The 22068-nt window shown below is 43.5% G+C and overlaps 1 protein-coding gene across 1 annotated transcript in view; it reads right to left on the minus strand.

Moving 5' to 3' along the window:
* Positions 1-2848: 2848 nt before the first annotated feature.
* The window catches only part of ITIH2 (inter-alpha-trypsin inhibitor heavy chain 2), a 32256-nt gene continuing 13036 nt past the window's right edge, over positions 2849-22068 (minus strand). Inside the window, 13 exon segments of the mRNA NM_001098016.2 lie at positions 2849-3056; positions 4000-4111; positions 5525-5697; positions 6656-6854; positions 7475-7588; positions 12282-12419; positions 12860-13029; positions 15529-15668; positions 16027-16212; positions 17190-17371; positions 18049-18174; positions 19156-19324; positions 21944-22060. Of these exon segments, the coding sequence (NP_001091485.1) occupies positions 2909-3056; positions 4000-4111; positions 5525-5697; positions 6656-6854; positions 7475-7588; positions 12282-12419; positions 12860-13029; positions 15529-15668; positions 16027-16212; positions 17190-17371; positions 18049-18174; positions 19156-19324; positions 21944-22060 (1974 nt within the window). The 3' untranslated portion in view covers positions 2849-2908.

Here is a 22068-nt window from a genome sequence, read left to right on the forward strand (position 1 = left end):
TCTTACAGGGGTCTTTGAGGTCATTTATGTGTCTTTCAGTTGGGATAAGGCTGAAGAGAAGATGCCTCTTATGGTATTAAGTGATCCTTTAAAGGAAATAGAAGGATTTGCATAAGACCTCATACCCTTAGGTAGTAAAATAACTTACTGATTCATTGTTCATTTTTACTACACACTGAGACACTTTAATTCCCCTCCCCCCCTTTAAAAAGTTGTTTTTTGGATTATCAATATTCCAACTCTAAGAAACCTTGTTTAATTTTCAGTAATTGAACAACCCAAACTTACGACAGGTATGATCTGAACCCAGTGTCCACTTTTTCTCAAAGGGTTTCAGTTCTGACAATAAGACATAGGTATCTAGTTGGCTTAATGGTAACTAGGTTGATACTTAGGAAAAGCATTGAAGACAGGCTACCTTTGTCTGAAAGATGAATAAATCTGACAAATACTAGCCCTGTATTGGGCTTCTCAGGTGGCACCAGTGGTAAAGAACCTGCCTGCCGATGCAGGAGACACAGGTTCAATCCCTGGGTTGGGAAGATCCCCTGGAGGAAAGCATGGCAACCCACTCCAGTATTCTTGCCTGGGAAATCTCATGGACAGACGAGCCTGGTGGGCTGCAGTTCGTGAGGTCACAAGGAGGTGGACATGACAAGCAACTTGGCATGCACACACAGAGCCCTGTCATACCCTAGCTCTGTTGTGGTGGTGGTTTAGTTGCTAAGTTGTGTCCGACTCTTCTGTGACCCCATAGGCTGTAGCCCGTCAGGCTCCTCTGTCCATGGGATTTCCCAGGCAAGAATTCTGGAGCGGGCTGCCATGCTCTCCTCCAGGGGATCTTCCTGACCTAGGGATCAAACCTGCATCTTCTGGATCACCTGCATTGGCAGGAAGATTCTTTACCACCAAGCCACATACAAAATTAAATATTGACCAGTTGCCAATGGGTTCCAAGGTACTTCAGCGAATAAACAAACAGATAATTACCAAGTTGTTTCTCTTCATCGCTGAGCACAGTATACTTTCAGAGACTAGTCAAGAGGCAGTGGCATAGTTCCTTTCTTTCCAACAATTCTCATTTATTTGGTTTCTTCATTTGAAATTCAAAACTGATGATTATAATTCAAAATTAATTATATAGAGAAGGCATTTTTTTAGTCTCAAGAGGGTCACATGAATAGTATTAATAAGACTATAGGCAATTTTAAAATACCAGCTATTAATAGAAGTTTTGATAACTTTTAAGTTTTTAATAACATGGGTTCAATTTTAAATCTAGTTTCTTTTGCTAGGACTGTGTTGCTAAATACACTGCATGTAAATTTATACCCCAAGATTTTCATAATTATTTGTAAAACTACTGAGCACATGTAAAATACTAGGACTAGAAGTAACCTTATGTAGCTAAAGTAGTGGTTTTAGAGCAAAAATGTTTTACAAAGTAGCCATGATAAGAACCCACTTTTGAAGTTTGTGTTGAATATTAGCATTTTAAGATTCATACTTTTGAAATGGAATGGAAAAGATGTAGTAGATTTTTTTTAAAAATCATAGGTGACCAGTTTTTATAGATGAATGGAACTAAAAGGCAATGCTGTTTTACCTCGTCAGCACTGAGGTTATCTTTAGGTTATAGAAATAATCACATACATTTCATATTTTGCAATTATGTCCAAAGATAATCACCTGCTTTCTCAAATACTGGTTGAGTATCTCCAAAAAGGTAGCTTTGTCTGCTTTCTAAAATGAAAACTGGTTTTTGTCAAATTATGCAGAGAAAGCTTCATAAAAATGCAGATTTAAATTTTTTTCTAAAGTGCAATTTTATCACTTTGGTCTTTGAACACATACCCATTTTCAGAATAGATTTAAAGGAAGATTATAAGCAAAGGAAAGTACAGAATAACTATAGATCAGACTTGGACCAGCCTCCATAATCACATGAGCCAATTCCTAATAACAGAGCTCTTTAAGTTGAGCCTTGAGCAACATGGGTATGAACGGCATGGATTTTTTAAAAACCAAATATAGTACTTACATTTTCAATTTACAGATCTTTAAATGAACTAAGTGTGGGAGAAGTTTGTGTCAGATTAGAGATCACACTACATGGAATCAAAAGAACTAGTGTTTGAGCCCTAGTTCATTCCAGACTGTTTCCATCTCCTGCCCTTGGGTGAGTCATCGGATGTCAATTCCTTTGTTTTTGAGACAGAGATAAAAGTTTGTAGGTTTTTGACTGTGGGATTTTGGCAGCCCCAAGCCCCACATTGTTGAAGGGCCAACTGTATATATGTGTGTGTATAGTGTGTGTATATCTGTATATATGATACAGCCATCCCACCAGTTCTCTTTCTCAGCAGAACCCTGACTGTATGTCTTCCTGGACTAAAAAGGGTCTCTGAGGCCAGTACCAAGGAGGGAATTTTGATTAAGCCGATGGACCATCATAGGTATCTTAGCAAGGTTGGGTGACAGATTTATGTATATATAACTACAAGACAATTAAGGTGAGTGACTTCTTGTTCAGAGTTCACCAGATAACCTCATAATTGAACTTCCTGTGGAACTGACCACCTAAAAATATATTCAGTTGTAAAGCCGAGGCCCTGACACTCAACCATAGTGACGTCCTCCCAGTAAATGCCGAACCCAGGACTGTCCAGATGGTGGCTTGACTCACCAAAGCAGCTTTCCTCTGTGCCTCAATTAACACAACTTCACATCTGCAAACAGCAACATCCTAAAACTTCTTGGCAAAGTTATTTTCTTCAGCTGTGTTAATAGGTTTTATCAACCACCTTGATGTCTGGTAGGTTTTGATTACAAAGAATGACTACAAAGGTGGCAGGAAAAAAAAAAAAAACTTTATTTTTTGACCGAGAATTTCCCCAGCTATAAACTTTTAAGGCCGTCTGAGGAAGCTATAGAGCTGAGGCACAAAGTAATCCTTGTAATGCCCGTCAATGAAGCCTTTCCCGCTGTTGTGCACAAACCAACAGGGAACATCCGTTCCAAACACTCTGTCCGTCCGGTAGTCCTTCTGCAGGCCCCTGCAAGACAGCGTGAGCGTGGTTAGGAAACAGACCAGGGCGGGGCCAGCCTGCACATCCAGAAAAGAGACACGCTCTCCCTCTCTGTTTTCTGCCCCCTTCTAGCACCATCTCTGGGCTTCCCTATTGGCTTGGTGGTAAAGAACCCACCTGCCAATGCAGGAGATACTGGAGACTCAGGTTCCATCCCTGGGTCGGAAAGATCCCAGGGAAATGGCAACCACTCCAGTATCCCTGCCTGGAAAATTCCGTGGACAGAGGAGCCTGGCTGGCTACGTCTGTGGGGTCACAAAGAGTCGGGCACACCTGAGTGCACACGTAGCACTGTATCTGCTAACACCCTCCCATCCCCATTCCCCAAGTTGTACAAAATAACAGAGTCTGGGACTTGGTTTAGAAAGAGAATAAGCAGTGTGTCCTTAGAAATTCAAATAACCTGTATAGAGATTGACCGATACAGTCCCAGGAACGTAAGGAGTGCAAATTCACTTTCTTTTTTTCTCATTTTGCACCTTCTACCTTGGCAGAGGGGAGGCCCAAGGATTCAGGGCCAGTCTTCTTTGTGGTCATGGGGTACACAGAGGGCAAGGGAGCAGTGAGAACTGGCTGGCGGCTGTGTTCTCAAGGTCAGTTAGGGCTGGTATAGTCTCCAGATTAGCTCAAAGCAAGGAAGAAGCTGCCAGATTTAGCAAATAAGAACCCAGGATGTCAGGGACTTCCCTCGTGCCCTCATGCAGGGGGCGCAGTTTCCATCCTGGTGAGGGAACTAAGACCCTACGTGCTGTGGGGCATGGCCAAAAAAAGGGATAAATAAAAACAGGATGCCAGTTAAATTTGAATTTCACATAAACACAACTAGTGTGTTTACCTCTTCCATTTTGCCCTATGAGTCCAATCCTCACAGAAGCCCCTTCTGATCCCGTCTTACGCATCTGAGACCTACCTGGTGACAACCAGCTTTTGTCCCTTCACCTCCATGCTTGCCTCTGGCTTCTCAGGGTCCTTTCCCGGTCGCTCATTGAAGACGTGAATCTTTGGCTCATTCATGAACTGGCCTATGAGACAAGGTCTAGATGTTTATTTACATGCAACTCAAGGGGCGACAAAAAGGGCAAGCTGGTCACGTGATCCGAGCTGCATTTGGGTCAGTCTCAGACTTTCTGGGATAGAAAGATGTGTTGAGAGGAAAAAGATTCAGATGGAAAGGGGTGGGTCCTTCCTGAGGGCAGACCCATGCTGCTCACCTTGCTGTCATTAGACAATGAGGCTGATCAACTGGACCCTAAGTAAATGTGAATGTCCTGAAGGTCAGCACCTGAGAGCACTGGTCAAACTGAAAAAACAAAGTTGGTTCGTGATGCTATTTGTTGTTCAGTCACTCAGTCATGTCCGACTCTGCGACCCTGTGGACTGCAGCACGCCAGGCCTCCCTGTCCCTCACTATCTCCTGGAGTTTGCTCGTGTCCATGGAGCCGGTGATGCCATCCAACCATCTCCTCCTCTAACGCTCTCCTTCTCCTCTTGCCCTCAGGCCTTCCCGGCATCAGGATCTTTTCCAATGAGTCAGCTCGCATCAGGTGGCCAAAGTAGCGATGCTACTATACGCTTAAGTTGCCATAGTTCTTTACAAAGTAGGGAAGGTTTACCTGGACACCCTGTTCATTATCACAGACTTCCTAAGCCAGTTCACTTCTCTTCAGTGAGAAAAAAATCTTCAGCATAAAATTTAATCTGTTCTCTTTATCTGCCCAGTTGGTGATGAAAGCCCAGCCCTGGGAAAACCTTGTCTGGAGCAGGAAACTGTCCTGGCTGTAGCATGACTGAGTCGCCCTACACTGCTTTGTTAGAGGAATCATGTGTTTTATGTGTTTATCTTATGATGTTTGATATCTTAAACACTACATCTACCCCTCCCTGGGAAAACCAACTGTGAAAGATAACAAAGAAGTCAGGAGCCCGGCTGGAATCTTCAAATGAACCGAGCCAGACCTCTTCTCTCTGGCCTGAGACCCAGAGGAATCATTCCTGGACAAGGTACCACGCACGGAAAGACGTCCTATAGCTTAACGCCTGCTGCAATTACCAAGCCAACCAACCCCACACCAGCTGCTCTGTCTTGTCTCTGCCACAGAGTAAAGGTCCTAGCCCAGACCTTGTTTCTGCTTCTGGTTCCTGACCCAAATCTGGCTTTCTCCCCATGGCCCTGCATGGCAAGATGCACTTTGTGTTTCTATGGAAACTGAACAGTGACAAACATTACACTCTGTCAGTGACACTGAACTCTTTCTGTGTCACTCAGGCACCTTCAGAAATTAAGACCCAGGTGTGAGTGTGGGTCCCCCTGAAGCCTCCACTCCACACCTGTCACTTTTCCACATTCTACCCAAACGTTCTAACCTTGAGGCAAAGTTGCTTAAGACCTAGGATGGTCAGTCCCACGCCAGCCAGACGGTCCAGGGACACTTTACCTATCAGCCCGTGCACATTAGGAGAAAACTTGTTTGTGGGGGGGATGTAGATCCCCAAAAAGTCGACATTGATCGGGTGCTTCTTCCAAACGCGATGAAGTAAAACAGAGAAGAACATCTCTTTATCCAGGGTGACAGTCACAGTTTTCTCTTTCTTCACAGAGACAAGCACCCTAGTGGGAAGGCAGAAAGGAATTAATGACACAACATTGTAAAACAATTATCCTACAATCCCTGGTTCCATCCTGGGTCGGGAAGATCCCCTGGAAAAGGAAATGTTCACCCACTCCAGTATTCTTGCCTGGGGAATTCCATGGACAGAGGACCCTGGTAGGCTACAGTCCATGCGGTAGCAAAGAGTCAGACACAACTGAACGACTTTCACTTCACTCACAGATTTTAAAAAAGGAATGAATGTTTCTAGAAATTTATTTATTTATTTTTTAAACACTAATATTTGGCTGCACTGGGTCTTAGTTACAGCTTGCAGGATCTGAGATCTCCGTTGTGGTATGTGGAATCTCTCAGTTGCCGCATGTAGCCTCTAGTTCCCCGACCAGGGATCGAACTCAACACCCCCTGCACTGGGAGTGTGAAGTCCCTAGAACTGACTCATTTATCAAATCATTCCCCTCCCACTCCTAACATGACTTCACTCTGCCCAGTACAACCCCCCATCCCCACCCCAGTTTTCTAAGAGCCTTAAAACGTTTTCATCACAGAATGTTGATGTATCTCCTAGCACTGGAATTCTGTCAGTGTATACCGTTTCTGTATCAACAATGAACAGATACTCATGGGAAGATATTACTCTAAGACAACAGCCCTGTGTTTCTGAGCACGCTCTGACACGGCTGACTGGCTTTCAGCTGATGGCTTCATTCACTTGTCCAACACGTCCTTATGGAGTCCTTACTGTGCGCCAGGTGCTAGGCTATAAAGCACTCCGTGACCAAAGCACACAGACTCTACTGCCAGGAGCAGGGGAAGGAAGGAACACAATTTTTTCTGAACCTCGACTTCCTCACATTTAAAATGATGATTTTGAGTTCTCTGTGTCATGGACGTCTGGGTTTGTTGATGGGATCATGGGTCGAGGTCACATCTGAATCCGGATGTTACAGTACTTGCCTCTGATTAAGCACGTGGGCCGTGTCAGACCAGGACAAGACGGATGTTCGGGAGCCCCTACTCAGGGAGATGGTCTCCGTGCTGATTTCTACCTTCACATCTTCACGTTGGAAATAAAATCCCAGTTTCCCAAAATAGGTGCTGAGTTTTTTATTCTTGGGCTTCTTGGCACCGACGAGCTGTCCGTTGACCAAAATCCCTGCAGGAGAAGACACGAGTTTTTTTCTGTCCCATGTGCTATTTCTTTTTTTTTTTGGCCAATGTGGGCACAATAACTCAAACTTAGAAAACGTGACAACATGGGAAATTATTGTTTTATTTTGCTTCAGGATTTACACACCATTTTTTCCTTTGTAATTTTCATTTTATAATTTTTTTATGGTTTAAATGAATTATATCACAAGTTCTGCTAGTTTATACTCAGCGTATTGTATCTATAATAGTTCAAACAAGAATATATTTAATTTCTTACTATCAGAGCTTGAAAAATATGCTGTGCTGTACTCAGTCATGTCCAACTCTCTGCAACCCTATGGACTATAGCACTCCAGGATCCTCTGTCCGTGGAATTTTCCAGGCAAGAATACTGGAGTGGGTTGCCATTTCCTCCTCTAGGGGATCTCCCTGACCCAGGAATCAAACCCGAGTCTCTTGCATTGGCAGGTGGGTTCTTTACCACTGCACCACCTAGGAAGTCCTATATATAATATATAAAACATTTTTATTAAGGTGGGAAAGAAAGAAATCCAGATAAAAACAATAGGGCAGAATGACTATGACCTAGTAGTCTAATTCAAATATAGTATATCTTAATCTTACCTAATTCTGGATCAGAAACAAGGTTGAGGATTTTTCCAGGTTCTGAGTCAATATTGAAACAAATATTCTTTTGGCTTTTTGGCAGGTAGATGATGAAGTGTGGGTCATTTTCAACTGGAAAATATACAAAGAAAATGAAACTAAGCAAAATCATAGAAAAGATTATTTTGAACAGTATTTTATTGCCAAACATCTCACAAGAACAAATGTGTTTTGGGCTCCTATTATATGCCAGGTACTCTTCCAGGCACCAGGGACTCAGGGTCCAAGCACTGTCCCCTCCTCATGGAGCTGCCATCAGGTTTTAGGTTATGTACAGAGTGGATACTCATTCTGTAGCCACACCATATGTGCTTGGCTAGAGAGAAAAATGAATAAGAAAGACATAAGGGGGACTTTCCTGGTGATCCAGTGACTAAGACTCTGCCCTCCCAATGCAGGGGACCCGGGTTCTATCCTTGGTCAGGAAACTAGATTCCACATGCTGCAACTGAGACCCTGTACAACCAAATAAATAAATAATAAATAAAATATTAAAAAAAGACATAAGAAACGCACACACACATATACTATATATATACTACATATATATGCATAGGAGAAGGAGGTGGCAGAGGATGAGATGGTTAGATAGCATCACCGAATCAACAGACATGAATTTAAGCAAACTCCAGGAGATAGCGATGGACAGAGGAGCCTGGCAGGCTATAGTCCGTGGGGCCACAAAGAGTTGGACATGACTTAGCAACTGAAGAGCAACATATGTGTGTATACAGTGAATGTTTATATAGATAAAGTACCTGTATTTTTAAATAGTTATACACAGTGCATACGGAGAAGGCAATGGCACCCCACTCCAGTACTCTTGCCTGGAAAATCCCATGGACGGAGGAGCCTGGTAGGCTGCAGTCCATGGGGTCGCTAAGAGTCAGACAGGACTGAGCGACTTCACTTCCACTTTTCACTTTCATGCATTGGAGAAGGAAATGGCAACCCACTCCAGTGTTCTTGCCTGGAGAATCCCAGGGACGGGGGAGCCTGGTGGGCTGCCGTCTCTGGGGTCGCACAGAGTCGGACACGACTGAAGCAACTTAGCAGCAGCAGCACACAGTGCATAAAAATAAAAAAGACATTACCTGTCAGCATACAAATTAGTATTGATCAATTCCAAGAGCAATCAAGGATCAAGCTATTCCCAAGAAAGTACTCCTTTGTTACCAGACACCATTATTTTGGCTGATCTTTTTTGTTTGTTTGTTTAACCACTCAACAAATATTTAGTGAGAAAAAACCAAATTATGTGCAAAGCTTTGAGTTAGGCAATGTTTGGTGTAGCTATAAAAGTCGTGGTCCCTACCTTCAAGAAAGGAACAATTTAATGGCGTGACAAAGATTCTCTCTTTGAATAAACTCAGGTTTCCCTGAACTCTTCAAGTTCAACCTCAGATTCTGGACCTCTGTGTTCATCTCTGCATTGTCCAGTTTTAGCAAAAATCCTACTAAGGAGGTTTAGCTAGAATCCTCCACCCTCCAAATCTGATCACCTTTTTATCTTCATCAGGTTCCTCCCCTCCTCCATCCCCCACTAGGTGGGGTCTGATCACTTGGCCTACCTTCAGCAAGAATCCTGCTGAAGTGAAGTGAAAGTCACTCAGTCGTGTCTGACCCTTTGCAACCCTGTGGACTATACAGTCCATGGAATTCTCTAGGCCAGAATACTGGAGTGGGTAGCCTTTCCCTTCTCCAGGGGATCTTCCCAACCCAGGGGTCGAACCCAGGTCTCCCACATTGCAGGCAGATTCTTTACCAGCTGAGCCACAAGGGGAGCCCAAGAATACTGGAGTGGGTAGCCTATCCCTTCTCCAACGGATCTTCCTGACCCAGGAAATTGAACCAGCATTTTCTGCATTGCAGGCGGATTCTTTACCAACTGAGCTATCAGGGAGGCCCTGTAGGTCAGTTTAACCAGACCTCCCCTTTCCCACTGATGCTTCCTCTTAGTAATCTTCCATCCACTGACCCCAGCCTGTTTTTGTCTATAAATGCCCACTTTCCCACGGTGTGTTCAGACTGAATCCAATCTCCTTACCCCACTGCAATACCCCAATGTAGTGGTACCTACATCCCCTTGAATAAAATCTTCCTTACCGTGCTTTCACAGATGTCATGAATAATCTCTTTCCTTTAACGAATATCATTTTTTCTTTCATGAAGGCAGAACCAAGCATGCATATGAGATGGAATAAAGTAAATGATAGAAAAATGACCCAAGCACAACGCTCTGGGAATGAAGATGAAAGGATGATCAATTCCACTCAGGCAAGTGGAGAAGGACCTTATGAAAGGGTGGGCAGAGACTTCCCTGGTGGGTGAGTGGTTGAGAGTCTGCACTTCACCCACAGGGGGCGTGGGTTTGATCCCTGGTTGGTGGCAGGGGGCGGGGGTACTAAGATCCTGCATACCATGGTGTGGCCAAAAAGAGAAAACAATTGAAAGAGTTGGCTTTTGAACTAAGTCTTGAAGGTAGGGGAAGACCGGTAGGTAAAAGACACAAGAGAGAGAGAGAGATTTTATCCTTGAGTGGACAGAATGGAGAAAGGTATGGCAGGAGAGAAGTTGATGATTTGTTTGGATAGGAACTCAAGGTACCTGGAGAATGGGTTTTTGATAAGACCAAGAATGTAGGTCATAGAGACCATGAACCGCCACGCTACAGAACAGACCTTTATTCTGTTGGGGAGCTTTTAAAGCTTTTGGAGAATAAATGTAATATGATTTGACCCCATTTAAGTGGGTTGGCCAAAACGTTCATTCAGGTTTTTTGTACGATATTACAGGAAAACCCAAACGAACTTTTTGGCCGACCCAATATTACAATTACTGGTCTCAGTATGAATTAAGTATCAGAAAGTACACACAGGAAGATCATTTACTAGCTAAGACAGCAGTCTTTCAAGCAAGAAATGTTAAATGCAGGAACTAGCATGGTGAATTGGTTTGGGGAGGGGTGGGGGGAGAAATTCAAGAGACATCTGGTAGAAGCCACAGTATCTGGTGACCTAGTGGAGAGGAGTAATTTCGCACTGTCAGGCTTTGAGCCTCAGAACTGAAGGGACTGAAGAGGAAGGTCTGAATTAGGAGCTGCAGTGGTTGTGTTCGGAGAAGGCAATGGCAACCCACTCCAGTATTCTTGCCTGGAGAATCCCAGGGATGGGGGAGCCTGGTGGGCTGCCAAATATGGGGCCGCACAGAGTCGGACACGACTGAAGTGACTTAGCAGCAGCGGTGGTTGTGTTCTCCAGAATAAAATCGAAAGAGCAGGGTACCGTCCAGTGAAAGACCACTGTTTTCCAGATACTGTCACAAAGCTCTCTGCAAATATTAACTAAGTCTCACTGTGGTCCTGCAGAGGACAAGTGACTTGCCTGAGGTCACGTGACAGAGTTAGTCAGTGGCACAGCTATGACTTAAAGCCACACTGATTACAAACTGATTCTCCCAGCCATCCTGATGTGCTCCTTCAAGTATGTGTGGGAGCAAGATGTGCAGGGTCAACTCAAGTAGAGCACAGACAGAGTCTTGCCCTGTTCTGCACTCCTCACACCATCAGGCCCATGCTCTGTCATCAGTAAACACTTGGTTAATTGATTTTGTGTAGGAGCTGGGTGCAAGAGGGCATCATTGAAACACAGAAGCAAGGTCCCTAGCTCTAGATTTTTAAACACTGGGCAAAACTAGGATTTTCAAATACACTTAAAATCGAGCAAGCAAATTAACAAATAGTCCTGCAAATAATGTGATGATAATGCAGTTTTACAGGCTCCTCAGGTGGCTTCCAGTAGTCATGTATGGATGTGAGAGTTGGACTATAAGGAAAGCTGAGCACCGAAGAATTGATGCTTTTGAACTTGGTATTGGAGAAGACTCTTGCAAGTCCCTTGGACTGCAAGATCAAGCCAGTCAACCCTAAAGGAGATCAGTCCTGAATATTCACTGGAAGGACTGATGTTGAAGCTGAAACTCCAATACTTTGGCCACCTGATGCGAAGAGCTGACTCATTTGAAAAGACTCTGATGCTGGGAAAGATTGAAGGCAGGAGGAGAAGGGGACGACAGAGGATGAGATGGTTGGATGGCATCACCGACTCAATGGACATGAGTTTGGGTAAACTCCGGGAGTTGGTGATGGACACGGAGGCCTGGCATGCTGCGATTCATGGGGTGGCAAAGAGTCAGACACACCTGAGCAACTGAACTGAACTGAACAGGTGGCTCAGTGGTAAAGAATGTGCCTGCCGATGGAGGAGAGGCAGGAGATGCAGGTTCCATCTCACAGTCAGGAAGATCCCCTGGAGAAGGAAATAGCAACCCCCTCCAATATTCTTGCCTGGGAAATCCCATAGACAGAGGGGCCTGGCGGGTTATACTCCATGGGGCTGCGAACAGTGGGACATGGTTTAGCCACTCAACAGTAACAATAGTGCACTTCTACAGGAAATAACACTCAAGTATTTTTGATCCTAAGATGGATAGCTTCTCGTCTTTGATAATAACACCTGTTTATTGAGTGGCTATTACATGCTAGCTCTTTACAGATGGTTTCACATTTCACCAACAACCCAGTCATGTATAGAATCATGATGCCTGTTTTCACAATAAAGGAAGTGAAGTAAAGACTATTAAGTAATGCACATTCACGTGAGTGTCGTGAACAATCTCCAAAGAGAATGCCCTTTCCACGGATACCCGTTGGCTCTCCCCACACAAGAGGTGCATCTCTTCCATCCCAGAGGGTTCATCCTCTTACCTCTCATCACATGTGGAGGAGGGGTTGACTCAAGCACCTGAGCGCCGACAGCAGGCATTGGGAGCACTGGCGCTGGTGAAGGGTTGACCCAAGATGGGACTGAATTTGGGCTCACTTTGCTGCCGTGATAAAGGGCGCCTGCGTGGAGAACACTTATCCATTAGTTTCTGGGTTTACTTTTCCATAGAAGCTGCTTATAATTTTAAGAATTGGGTTTATGCAGGCCAACACCAGCGATTCTCAGCTAGGTTTTTCTAGAATTATTTTTATTCCTGAGTTCTCTTTCAGCTCCATGTGTCATCATGAATGAAATTTGTTGTCACTATTTAAAGAAGGTGAGAATTTTTTAATGTTGATTTAAACAATGTGTGAGGGGAATACACAGATTTTCAGAATTCCTTTGGAAGACAAGTGAGCAAACATGTTTGAAGACGGCAGCGAGAAACTGTCGCCGAAGTCAATTGGCAGGAAGGTCAGCTGGGGACACAGGACTGGGAAGAGAGAGGAGGGGATGGAGGACCTTGCTGCAGGATAGGAAAACCGACCGGAATACTTCTTGTCCAGGTAGGGAGACTCGCCTGAACAGCAGGAATGGTCCTGCGGAGGGGAGTCTGCCAGCATGCGTTCGTCCCCGGCCTCGTTCTCAATCACCATCGCCGTGAGGGGGGTCACTATGTGGTGATCCAGAGACATCTGCAGGATCGTCTTTGTAATTTTCCTTTTCATGGCAGCTGTAGGAGCCAGGCTCCTGTGTTCAGGAAACAGAGACATTGGACAGCATCACAAGACCGAACTCTGTCACTTTTGGGGTCAACCAGGACTCGGGGGGCCACAAGAGAAAACAGAACGAGCTGGCTTCATGAAGCCTGGTATTTTACCTAGCTATGTACCCTTAAGGAATTTTTTAAAATTTCTTCTTTTATTTTTTAATTGGTGAAAAATTGCTTTACTATGCTGCGTTGTTACTGAATACAGCAATGAGAATCAGTCATAATGATATATATATCATATATATATCATTATATATATATGATATATATATCATATATATATATATTATATATATATGATATATATATCATATATATATATATATATATATCCCCTACCTTTTGAGCCTCCCTCTTGGAACTTTTTAAACAGATTATGATTATTATTTTTTTTAGTGAAGTACAGTGATTTACATTGTTATTTTCTTTTTTTGATGGATCTCAAATTTATTTTTATGAGTATTCCTCATTAAATTAGCAATTACAACAAAAATATATGTATTTTTTTTAATTAACAAGACTTGTCCGTATGACAGTCATTCTTTTTTCTTTTTTGAGTTTTGTGGAAATTATTTACTTTTATTCTTTTTTTAAATGTACTTTTCAACTGGCGTATGATTGCTTTATAATGTTGAGTTAGTTTCTGCTGTACAGCAAAGTGATTCAGTGATACATACAAATATACATATATATATGTATACATTCTTTTTTAAAATATTCTTTTCCATGATGGTTTATTGTAGGATCCTGAATATAGTTTTCTGCGCCATACAGTCGGACCTTGTTGTTTATCCATTCTATATGGAACAGGTTGCATCTGCTAGCCCCCACCTCCCAAACTCCTCCTCTGTCCCCACCCCCCAACCCCCCTTGGTAACCACACATCCAAACAGACTATTTTTCAGAGCAGTTTTATACTCACAGTGAAACTGAGCAGAACGTAGAGATTTTATATTTACTCCCTGCCCGTCCCCCACCCGACAGCCTCCCCCTTCTCAGCATCTCCCATTAGAAGTGGTAGCTGTGTCAGATCGATACATCTACATCTACACATCGTCATTGCCCAAAGTCCACTGCTGAGCTGACATTAGGGTTCATGCTTGTGCTGTACTTTCTGTGGGCTTGGACAAATGTATAACGACAGGTATCCATCATTACAGTGTCAAGCAGAGTAGTTTCAGTGTCCTAACCCTCCCAACCCCCATGCAACCTTCCTGCTCCCCATGTGCTGACAACCACTGATTCGTTTAAGGGATTGTTCTTTAAAAAATCAATATTTAACTTCAGCACCAATTTGCTATATACCTTTAAATTACCCAGTTGCCTTTGTAAAGGGGAGGAGCCATTGCTCACTCACTCTAAAGCCACAGCTTACAATCTTGTGTCTGTTTTATAATCTTACTGATATCAAGGATTTTCTGAGTATGGTTATACAACTATATTTCATTTTCCCAACTCCATTCAGACCAGTCTGCTCCCCCTTCCCAAGAATCTGATCAAATAGGTGGAGGGGACTGAGGAGCAGTCACGTTCCTCTCCAAAGACCAGCCCCAACCCTACCCCATAATCCTGATGGTGGTCAAAGAACCATACATTGCTCTAGAAACATAGCTTTTGTATTGGAGCATTTAAACACCAGTTAGCTGAGAAGCCAGAGATGAAACAGTATCTATAGGAAGCCCTCAGTCAATATCAGAATTGCATAACCTTAAATTTCTCTTTGGACATTAACTATTTTCAGGAGTGAATGCAAATGAATTCATGGTCCCCACTGCAATGAGATGGATGAACCTCACAGACATCATATGGAGTGCAAAAAGCCAGAAACAAAAGAATACAGTTTGTATCATTATAAGAAATTTTGTCATAGACAACTAACAGTAACAGATGTCAGAAGAGTGATTTCTACTCAAGGCCAGAGGTAGGTGTTGAGTGTGAAGAAGAATGAAGAAGACTTCAGAGATGAAAGAAGTGCTCTGGAGCTGGATCCAGTACTGATGACATGGGTGACGTAGTTAAAATTCATTAGACTGTACATTTAAAATGAATGCACATCACACGCTTCACTGTATGCTTGTTATCCATCAAGAAAAAAAGAGTGAACCCAGCTTTAGTTAAAAGTGCTCGCATGCATGCATGCCAAGTTACTTTAGTCGTGTCCGACTCTTTGTGACCCTGTGGACTGTAGCCTGCCAGGCTCCTCTATCTATGGGATTCTCCAGGCAAAAATACTGGAGTGGGTTGCCAACCCAGAGATCAAACCCACGTCTCTTATGTCTCCTGCATTTACACGTGAGTTCTTTACCACTAGTTCTTCCCATCTGGGAAGCCCCCAAAGTGCTTGAAAGCAGTGGAAATGAATACTCCAAACCCTGAAATAATTTGCTGCCTTTCTTGGTTCCAAACTCTTTTTGTCTGTGACATCAAGTAACCTCAGCAAACCTTTTGCAAATCCCTGTGGCATATGGTCTTCTTACCGTTCAGCTAGAAGTTGGTTGATGGTCAGATAGGCCCACAATTTCTTGGTGAAATCAGGGTCTGCATGCTTGTCCTTGGATAGAAAATCCTCCAAGCCATCCATCTCGGCCAGGGTTTCCAAGACTAACTCTGCATTGGCCTGGATGATGGAAGGACACCAGGGGAGTGGAATTGTAGTTAAGCAGTTCACATTTTCTAAAGGACCTCCTGTGAGTGAGTTAGGGTAGCAGGTAACTTGCAGGGGGATGCAAAATAATCCAAAAGAACACACAAGAGGAAGTCAGTGCCAACCTCTGGGGTCTGGGCTTGGGTTTCAGAAGAAAAAGGTAAGGATTTACACCATAGTTGGGAAGATGGCACAGCTGTTCTCAGGAACTTCCCTTTCACTTTTTGCTTTTATTCTACCTAAGTGGTTCTCGGAATTCTGCTATCAGCCTGTTAATATACAAGGTGTACCCAGGAAACAATTCATATTTTTAGAATTAAAGTAAAAGTACCGAAGTTGCAGTGATAATGCTCTGTAACTGCCCCAATTTCTCAGGGTCCACTTTTCCAGCCACCACGATTTCTGAGCCTCCAAAATAGTTATGGAAGCTGTTCTGAGTGACGTCTGTGACTGACGGTTGGGGATAGTTAAACTGAACATTTCGGAGCAAGGGAGTTGAGACCTGGTTGTAGAATTTCTACAATTCATTAAAAAAAAAAAAGAAACAACAGAGAAATCATTATTTTCACATCGCATTACAAATCTGAGGCATTTTTCTCTGAGGTTCTTCAAGTGCTTAGTATTCTTCCAAGATCTCTGTGGAAAGCTATGGAAAATTCTCATAGTTATTACATGAACCGAAATAGAGACAAACAGGGCTTGTGAAGAAGATTACAAGAGTTCAAGAGCCCAGAACTTTTTCTTTCTGTTATGACGAGCATGAAAAGCTCATGGACACTCATAATAAGTCCTCTGGGTGGATATCCCTAAATTAGAACCTGTCTCTTACCTGTTCCCAGGTTTATATACAGTACCTCCTATTGATACATGGTACTTGGTACCAACAGAGGGTAGGGTAAAATATATTCTTCTTCTCCTTAATCTTTTCTTGGTCCATTTAGTCAAAATAAACAAGTGATGCATACATATCCTTTGTATTTAAGGAAACAAACAGGCTACAGTTTGCTTTGTGTTGCATTAGAAAAAGTTGATTTCCAAAATGCCAATATACTTTTCCTTTTTTTAAAAAAAATTTTTCTTGGCATGTAAGTTAGTTCCCCAACTAGGGATTGAACTTGCATCCCTTTCATTGAAAGCACAGAGTCTTAAGCCATGGACTACCAGGGAAGTCCCAATGCCAATGTACTTTCAAGGAAGAACAGTTCCCGTGACAAGCAGTGGGACTGGAGAGATTCAAGAAACTTTGATGGTGCTTCCCAAGACCTGTTCAGGGACTAGGGACCTTTGTACCCATCAACCACTGCCTCTCATCTCACTGTTACTGCAGATATACAAGTGGGGGTGGGGTGCATGAGAAAGGGACTGAGCACTAACATAGCTGAAATAATGACAATTTTTACTTGAATTCAGCCATCTTCTTTTAGGCATCAGATATTGCTAGCTGAATGATTTCGAGTGAACAATGACCAAAAAAGGCACAGAAAACAAAGTCACCTTGAGTTGGACAGAAGTGTCCTGGTTTCCGTAAATCCTTTGTGCGATCCCACGGTTGTCATTGGAGAGTCTCTTCAAAAAGTCATAGTCCACATCAAATCCTATCCCCAAACTGAACAAGGAGATGTTGTCTCGTATGTTCTGCTTCACATTCTTCTGGATTTTTGACAATTTCAGTTCACCTAAAGTTGATGTGGACAGGAAGGAAAGGAGTGAGGAGGCAATGGCACAAAGTTTTGGGAACATCCATGGAAGGCGGTTCTGCAAAATTCGTCCAAATTATAAATGCACTTAAGCTTCAGCATAGTTACATTGAGGAGATAAGACCCTGCACTAGTATGTATGAGCAATCCGCATAGCACAGACTCAAATTCAAATGCAAGTTTCCCCGGATTGTGGAGGTGAGGCTGAGGCATTCAGCATCCCCCTCCCAAACATCTAGAGGCTGTTGTAAGTGGGGTGAGTGTTTCAGGGTCAAACGAACTCTTCCTTTAGGAAGCATGGGTTTAAACTGGTTTAGTGCTGCATGTATGCTCAGTTGCTAAGTTTCGTCCAACTCTTTGCAACACCCCAGACTGTAGCCTGCCAGCCTCCTCTGTCCATGGGATTTCCCAGGCAAGAATAGCAGAGTGGGTTTGCCATTTCCTGGTCCAGGGGATCTTCCGGACCCAGGGATTGAACTTGTGTCTCTTGCATCTCCTGAATTCACAGGCGGACTCTGTACCACTGTGCCACTTGGGAAGCCCAAGCTGGTTTAGACACTCATGCAAAGGCCATTCAAGTTCCCATTTTAAGCCAATCACGTTCCCAAGAAACAACCGGAAAAATATGTATCACTAAAAATGGAAGGGGTGCTTACCTACTGTTGGATCCCCGTCAGACACCAAGATGATCAGCGAGACAGAGTTGGGGTCCAACATTCCCAAGTTATTGGCTTCATTCAAAATAAAGATGGCCCGCAGCAGGGCTTCGTTGATATTTGTGCCTGGGAAAGCCAGAGAACGTGCTGTTCTGTTATATACTCTGACTTCCCACAGAAACAACCACGTCTGGAGCCCAGGTTCATCTGTCTGGTGATGACTCACGTGTCATTCTTTCAGTATCCAAATCATTCAACTGCTTTCCAAATTCTACCCAGGCTGGTCCAGATCCCCCAGTGGAGTGAAATATTCACTTTGTATTAAGAGTGAACAGTTCCCTTAGAGATGAAGTAACCCTTTCAAAGCACCAGTCATTTTGTTAGCCACCAACTTGAAGTTGCCTATTCAGCCTTGCTGATATACTTGGATACTGTTCTGCAGACAACTGTGTGTTATTCTACGTGTTTTTTTCCCTTTTTCAAATTGAAGCTTAGTTGACTTACAATGTTGTGTTAATTTCTGCTGTAGAGCAAAGTAATTCAGTTATATATATATATATATATATATATGTATGTATATAATATACATGCTTTTTTGTGCTCTTTTCCATTATGGCTTATCACAGGATATTGAATATAGTCCCCCGTGCTATACAACAGGCCTTGTTGTTTATCCATTCTTTAGATAACACTTTGCATCTGTTAACGCCAAACTCTCAATCCATCCCTGCCCCACCCCGCTCCCCTTGGCGATCACAAGTCTCTTCTCTGTGTCTGAGTCCGTTCTGTAGATAAGTTCATTTATGTCTTATTTTAGTGATATCACATGGTATTTGTCTTTCTCTTACCGTGTGAGTCATAAGAAAGCTAGTGTCACTTACTGACACCGTTTTCTGAGGACAGAATGGTTAAAAATGTGTGTGGGATGGGGGATGCATATTATGCTTTCACCATGAACTTAGTATGCACTGTTTAATAATAACTGTATTATTAAGGCAAAGACCACTGGGGTAAGGAATCTCATTTCTCAAGTGATTCTCATATTTCTCAGGACTCCGCTGAATCCTGTGGGAGTTTCTCACTGGGCTTTAGGCTAAACCCACTCACCTCCACTGGGCTGGATTTTCTCAATGTAATTCTTGGCATCTGCAACCTGTGTTTTAGTAGCTGAGACTAAATCGTTTCTCCAGGTTCGAACATTGTGGTTGAAATCAACCACGGAGAAATGGTCTTCAGTTCGCAGGTCATCCAAAATGGTCTTCATTGCTTCCACCGTCTATTTCGAGAGAGAATGGAGAAGGGTCTTACTACATACTCTCTAAACCTAAGAAGAAATGAGGAAGCTCAATCATTCATCATTTTAAGCACTAGCTCGAGCTATAGTTCTCCCACAAACCTCATAAATCCACCTCTGTCAACACAGATCTAACACTCTCCTATTCCGTCCAAACATGTATTGTCTGCATTTTGATACTGAAAGTTTTACTGTCTTGTTTTGCATGACGAGTCTCACCAGCCTGACTTTACACTGAGAATCCTGAGCTTCAGATGTCCCATTTGTGGTGCCTGAAAATCAAATGTATTTCTCAAGTCCCTCTACTCAGCCTTCTCATGCATTAATTCCTGCTTCTCATCTTCAAACCACCAACACCTCCCTCTCCCTGTCTCAGCTGATGACCTGGAATCCTACTTCACTGAGAAATGGAAGTCATCAGAAGAAGATTTCTACAACCCCTGCCACCATAAACCTCCCCCCTGCCAGGATTTGTGCCCATACACTTTTCCCTGATGCCAGGTAATGCAGAACTAGGAGAAGCATTTCTGCCTAATGCAAATCCATCTGCTGGTGACCTAGGTTGGGCTCTCTCTTGGCTACTGAAAGGCATGGCTCTGGCGTCTGTCCTCTGGCTCTCCTGTATCATACATTTCGCTCTATTGGTACATCTCCATACATACAATAACGCTTTCATTTTTCATGCCTTTAGAAACCTTGAACGTACCCGTTTCCCTCATTTCTCAGTTTCCCATTGCAATAAAATTCCTCGAAAGAATTGTAAGCACACTGTCTCCAAATCTTCTTTTCCTGTTCTCTCTGAAGCCCGCTCCGTTCAGGTTTTCACCATCATCCCTCCACTGAAACTATGCTCATCAAGGCTGTTGCTAAATCCAATGGACTCTTCTCATCTCATCAGACCCAATCTGAGCAGCATTTGGACCAACCGGCCACATCGCTGTCCTTGTACAACTTCCTCATCTTCTTCCAGAGCCTCGGCCGCTCTGGGTTTTCTCCTCCTCTCATTGGCTGCTTTTTCTTTTCTTTTTAAATGTGTGTATTTATTTCGGCTGCACTGAGTATTAGTTGCAGCACATGGGACCTTAGGTCTTCATTGCAGCATGTGGGATCTTTAGTTGCAGCGTGCAGGATATAGTTCCCGGACCAGGGATCGAACCCCAGCACCTGCACCGGGAGCACGGAGTCTTAGCCCCTGGGCCACAAGGAGAGTTGCTGGCGTAGTCTTCTTTGCTGATTCCTCCTCTTCTCCCCACATTATTCTAGTTACTGGGATAGTGTGAGGTTCGCTCTCTGTTTCTTCTCTTATCTATACTTCCTCCTCGGTGTTCTCACCTGGTCTCATTGTTATGAGTACCTTCTACACACTGGTGGCTCCTAAGTGCATGTCTCACTCAATACCTTCTGACACCAGACTTGGAGAGCCAATAGCCTGCTTGCTGTGTCATGTCCACTGGGTGTGTAACAGTCATCTCAGACTTCAGTGATGAACTAAGTGCCTGACACAAGACAGGTGCTTAATAAATACTTGTTAAATGAGGGAAGGAAGGAACAAATAAACTGTATTAGGGCAGTGGTTCTCAAATGAGGATAATTTTCTCCCCAGGGGACATTTCGCAATGTCTGAAGACACTTTTCTAAGTGTGGAGGGGGAGAAGACCACCTTCTTTCTCATTCTTTTTTTTACTTTGAATTTTATTTATTTATTTTCAGCCGTGCTGTGCCTTTGCTGCTGTGCGCAGGCTTTCTCTAGTTGCAGTTCGCAGGCTTAGTTGCCTCACAGCACCTGCGATCTTCCCAGATCAGGGATCGAACCCATGTCTCCTGCACTGCAAGGGCGATTCTTAGCCATTCTTAGCCACTGGACCACCAGGGAAGCCCTGTGTAGACATCTTTGATTGTCATGACCAGGAGGGTGAGTTCCATGGCATCTAGTGAATAGATGTTGCTAAACATCCTACAACGTACAGTGTGGTCCCCACGACACGGACTCATCAGCCCCAAATGTCACAAGTGCCACTGCTGAGAACCTGGTGATAGGTGGGCAGGGCCAAGTCTTTTCCGTCTCTAGGATCCTAGAACAGTAGTGAACACCTGGGTGGTCACAAGTGAGTGTTGAATGAACAGAGATTCACTGCTTGGTTCACACTAGTTGAATGGGTGGACTAGGAATGTCCTTGTTCACAACTGTACCTACACCATTAACACTGAAGGAGCCTATGAGGAACTCCAAACTGGAAGACATGAGATGGAATGATCACCCTCAAGGAATTACAACATAATTAGAAAAACTGTGCATTAAACGTTTTTAAAGTTATTCATGCACAATGGCAAGATATTAGTCTAAAATGTCATGCAGGAGAACCAAAGGAATATGAAGCAGAAGCCTGAGCAGAGTGGGCTTATATGGAGGTGAAATTTTTCAAAAAGGCAAGTTTTGAGATAAATTTCTCCTGTTTAGAAGTCACCCAGCCTCTGTTCCTTTGTGAGCAGCCTGAACTAAGACTAGCTCTAGGGGGAAGGGGCCTCGAGCAACTGCACCATCACGAGGGGATCAGAGAAGGCATGGAGTCCTGGGTACCACTGCAACCCAGGGCTACTCACCTGTTTCATTTTAATCCCCCACATCGAGCCACTAACGTCGATGACAAACAGGATGTTTTTGGGAATTGGGTCCATGTTCTCAGGAGCAAAGAAGTGGACAAAATATCCATTAAATACCTGAAAAA

The sequence above is a fragment of the Bos taurus genome, chromosome 13 (genome assembly GCF_002263795.3).
Source record: "Bos taurus isolate L1 Dominette 01449 registration number 42190680 breed Hereford chromosome 13, ARS-UCD2.0, whole genome shotgun sequence".
NCBI classification, from domain to species: domain Eukaryota; kingdom Metazoa; phylum Chordata; class Mammalia; order Artiodactyla; family Bovidae; genus Bos; species Bos taurus.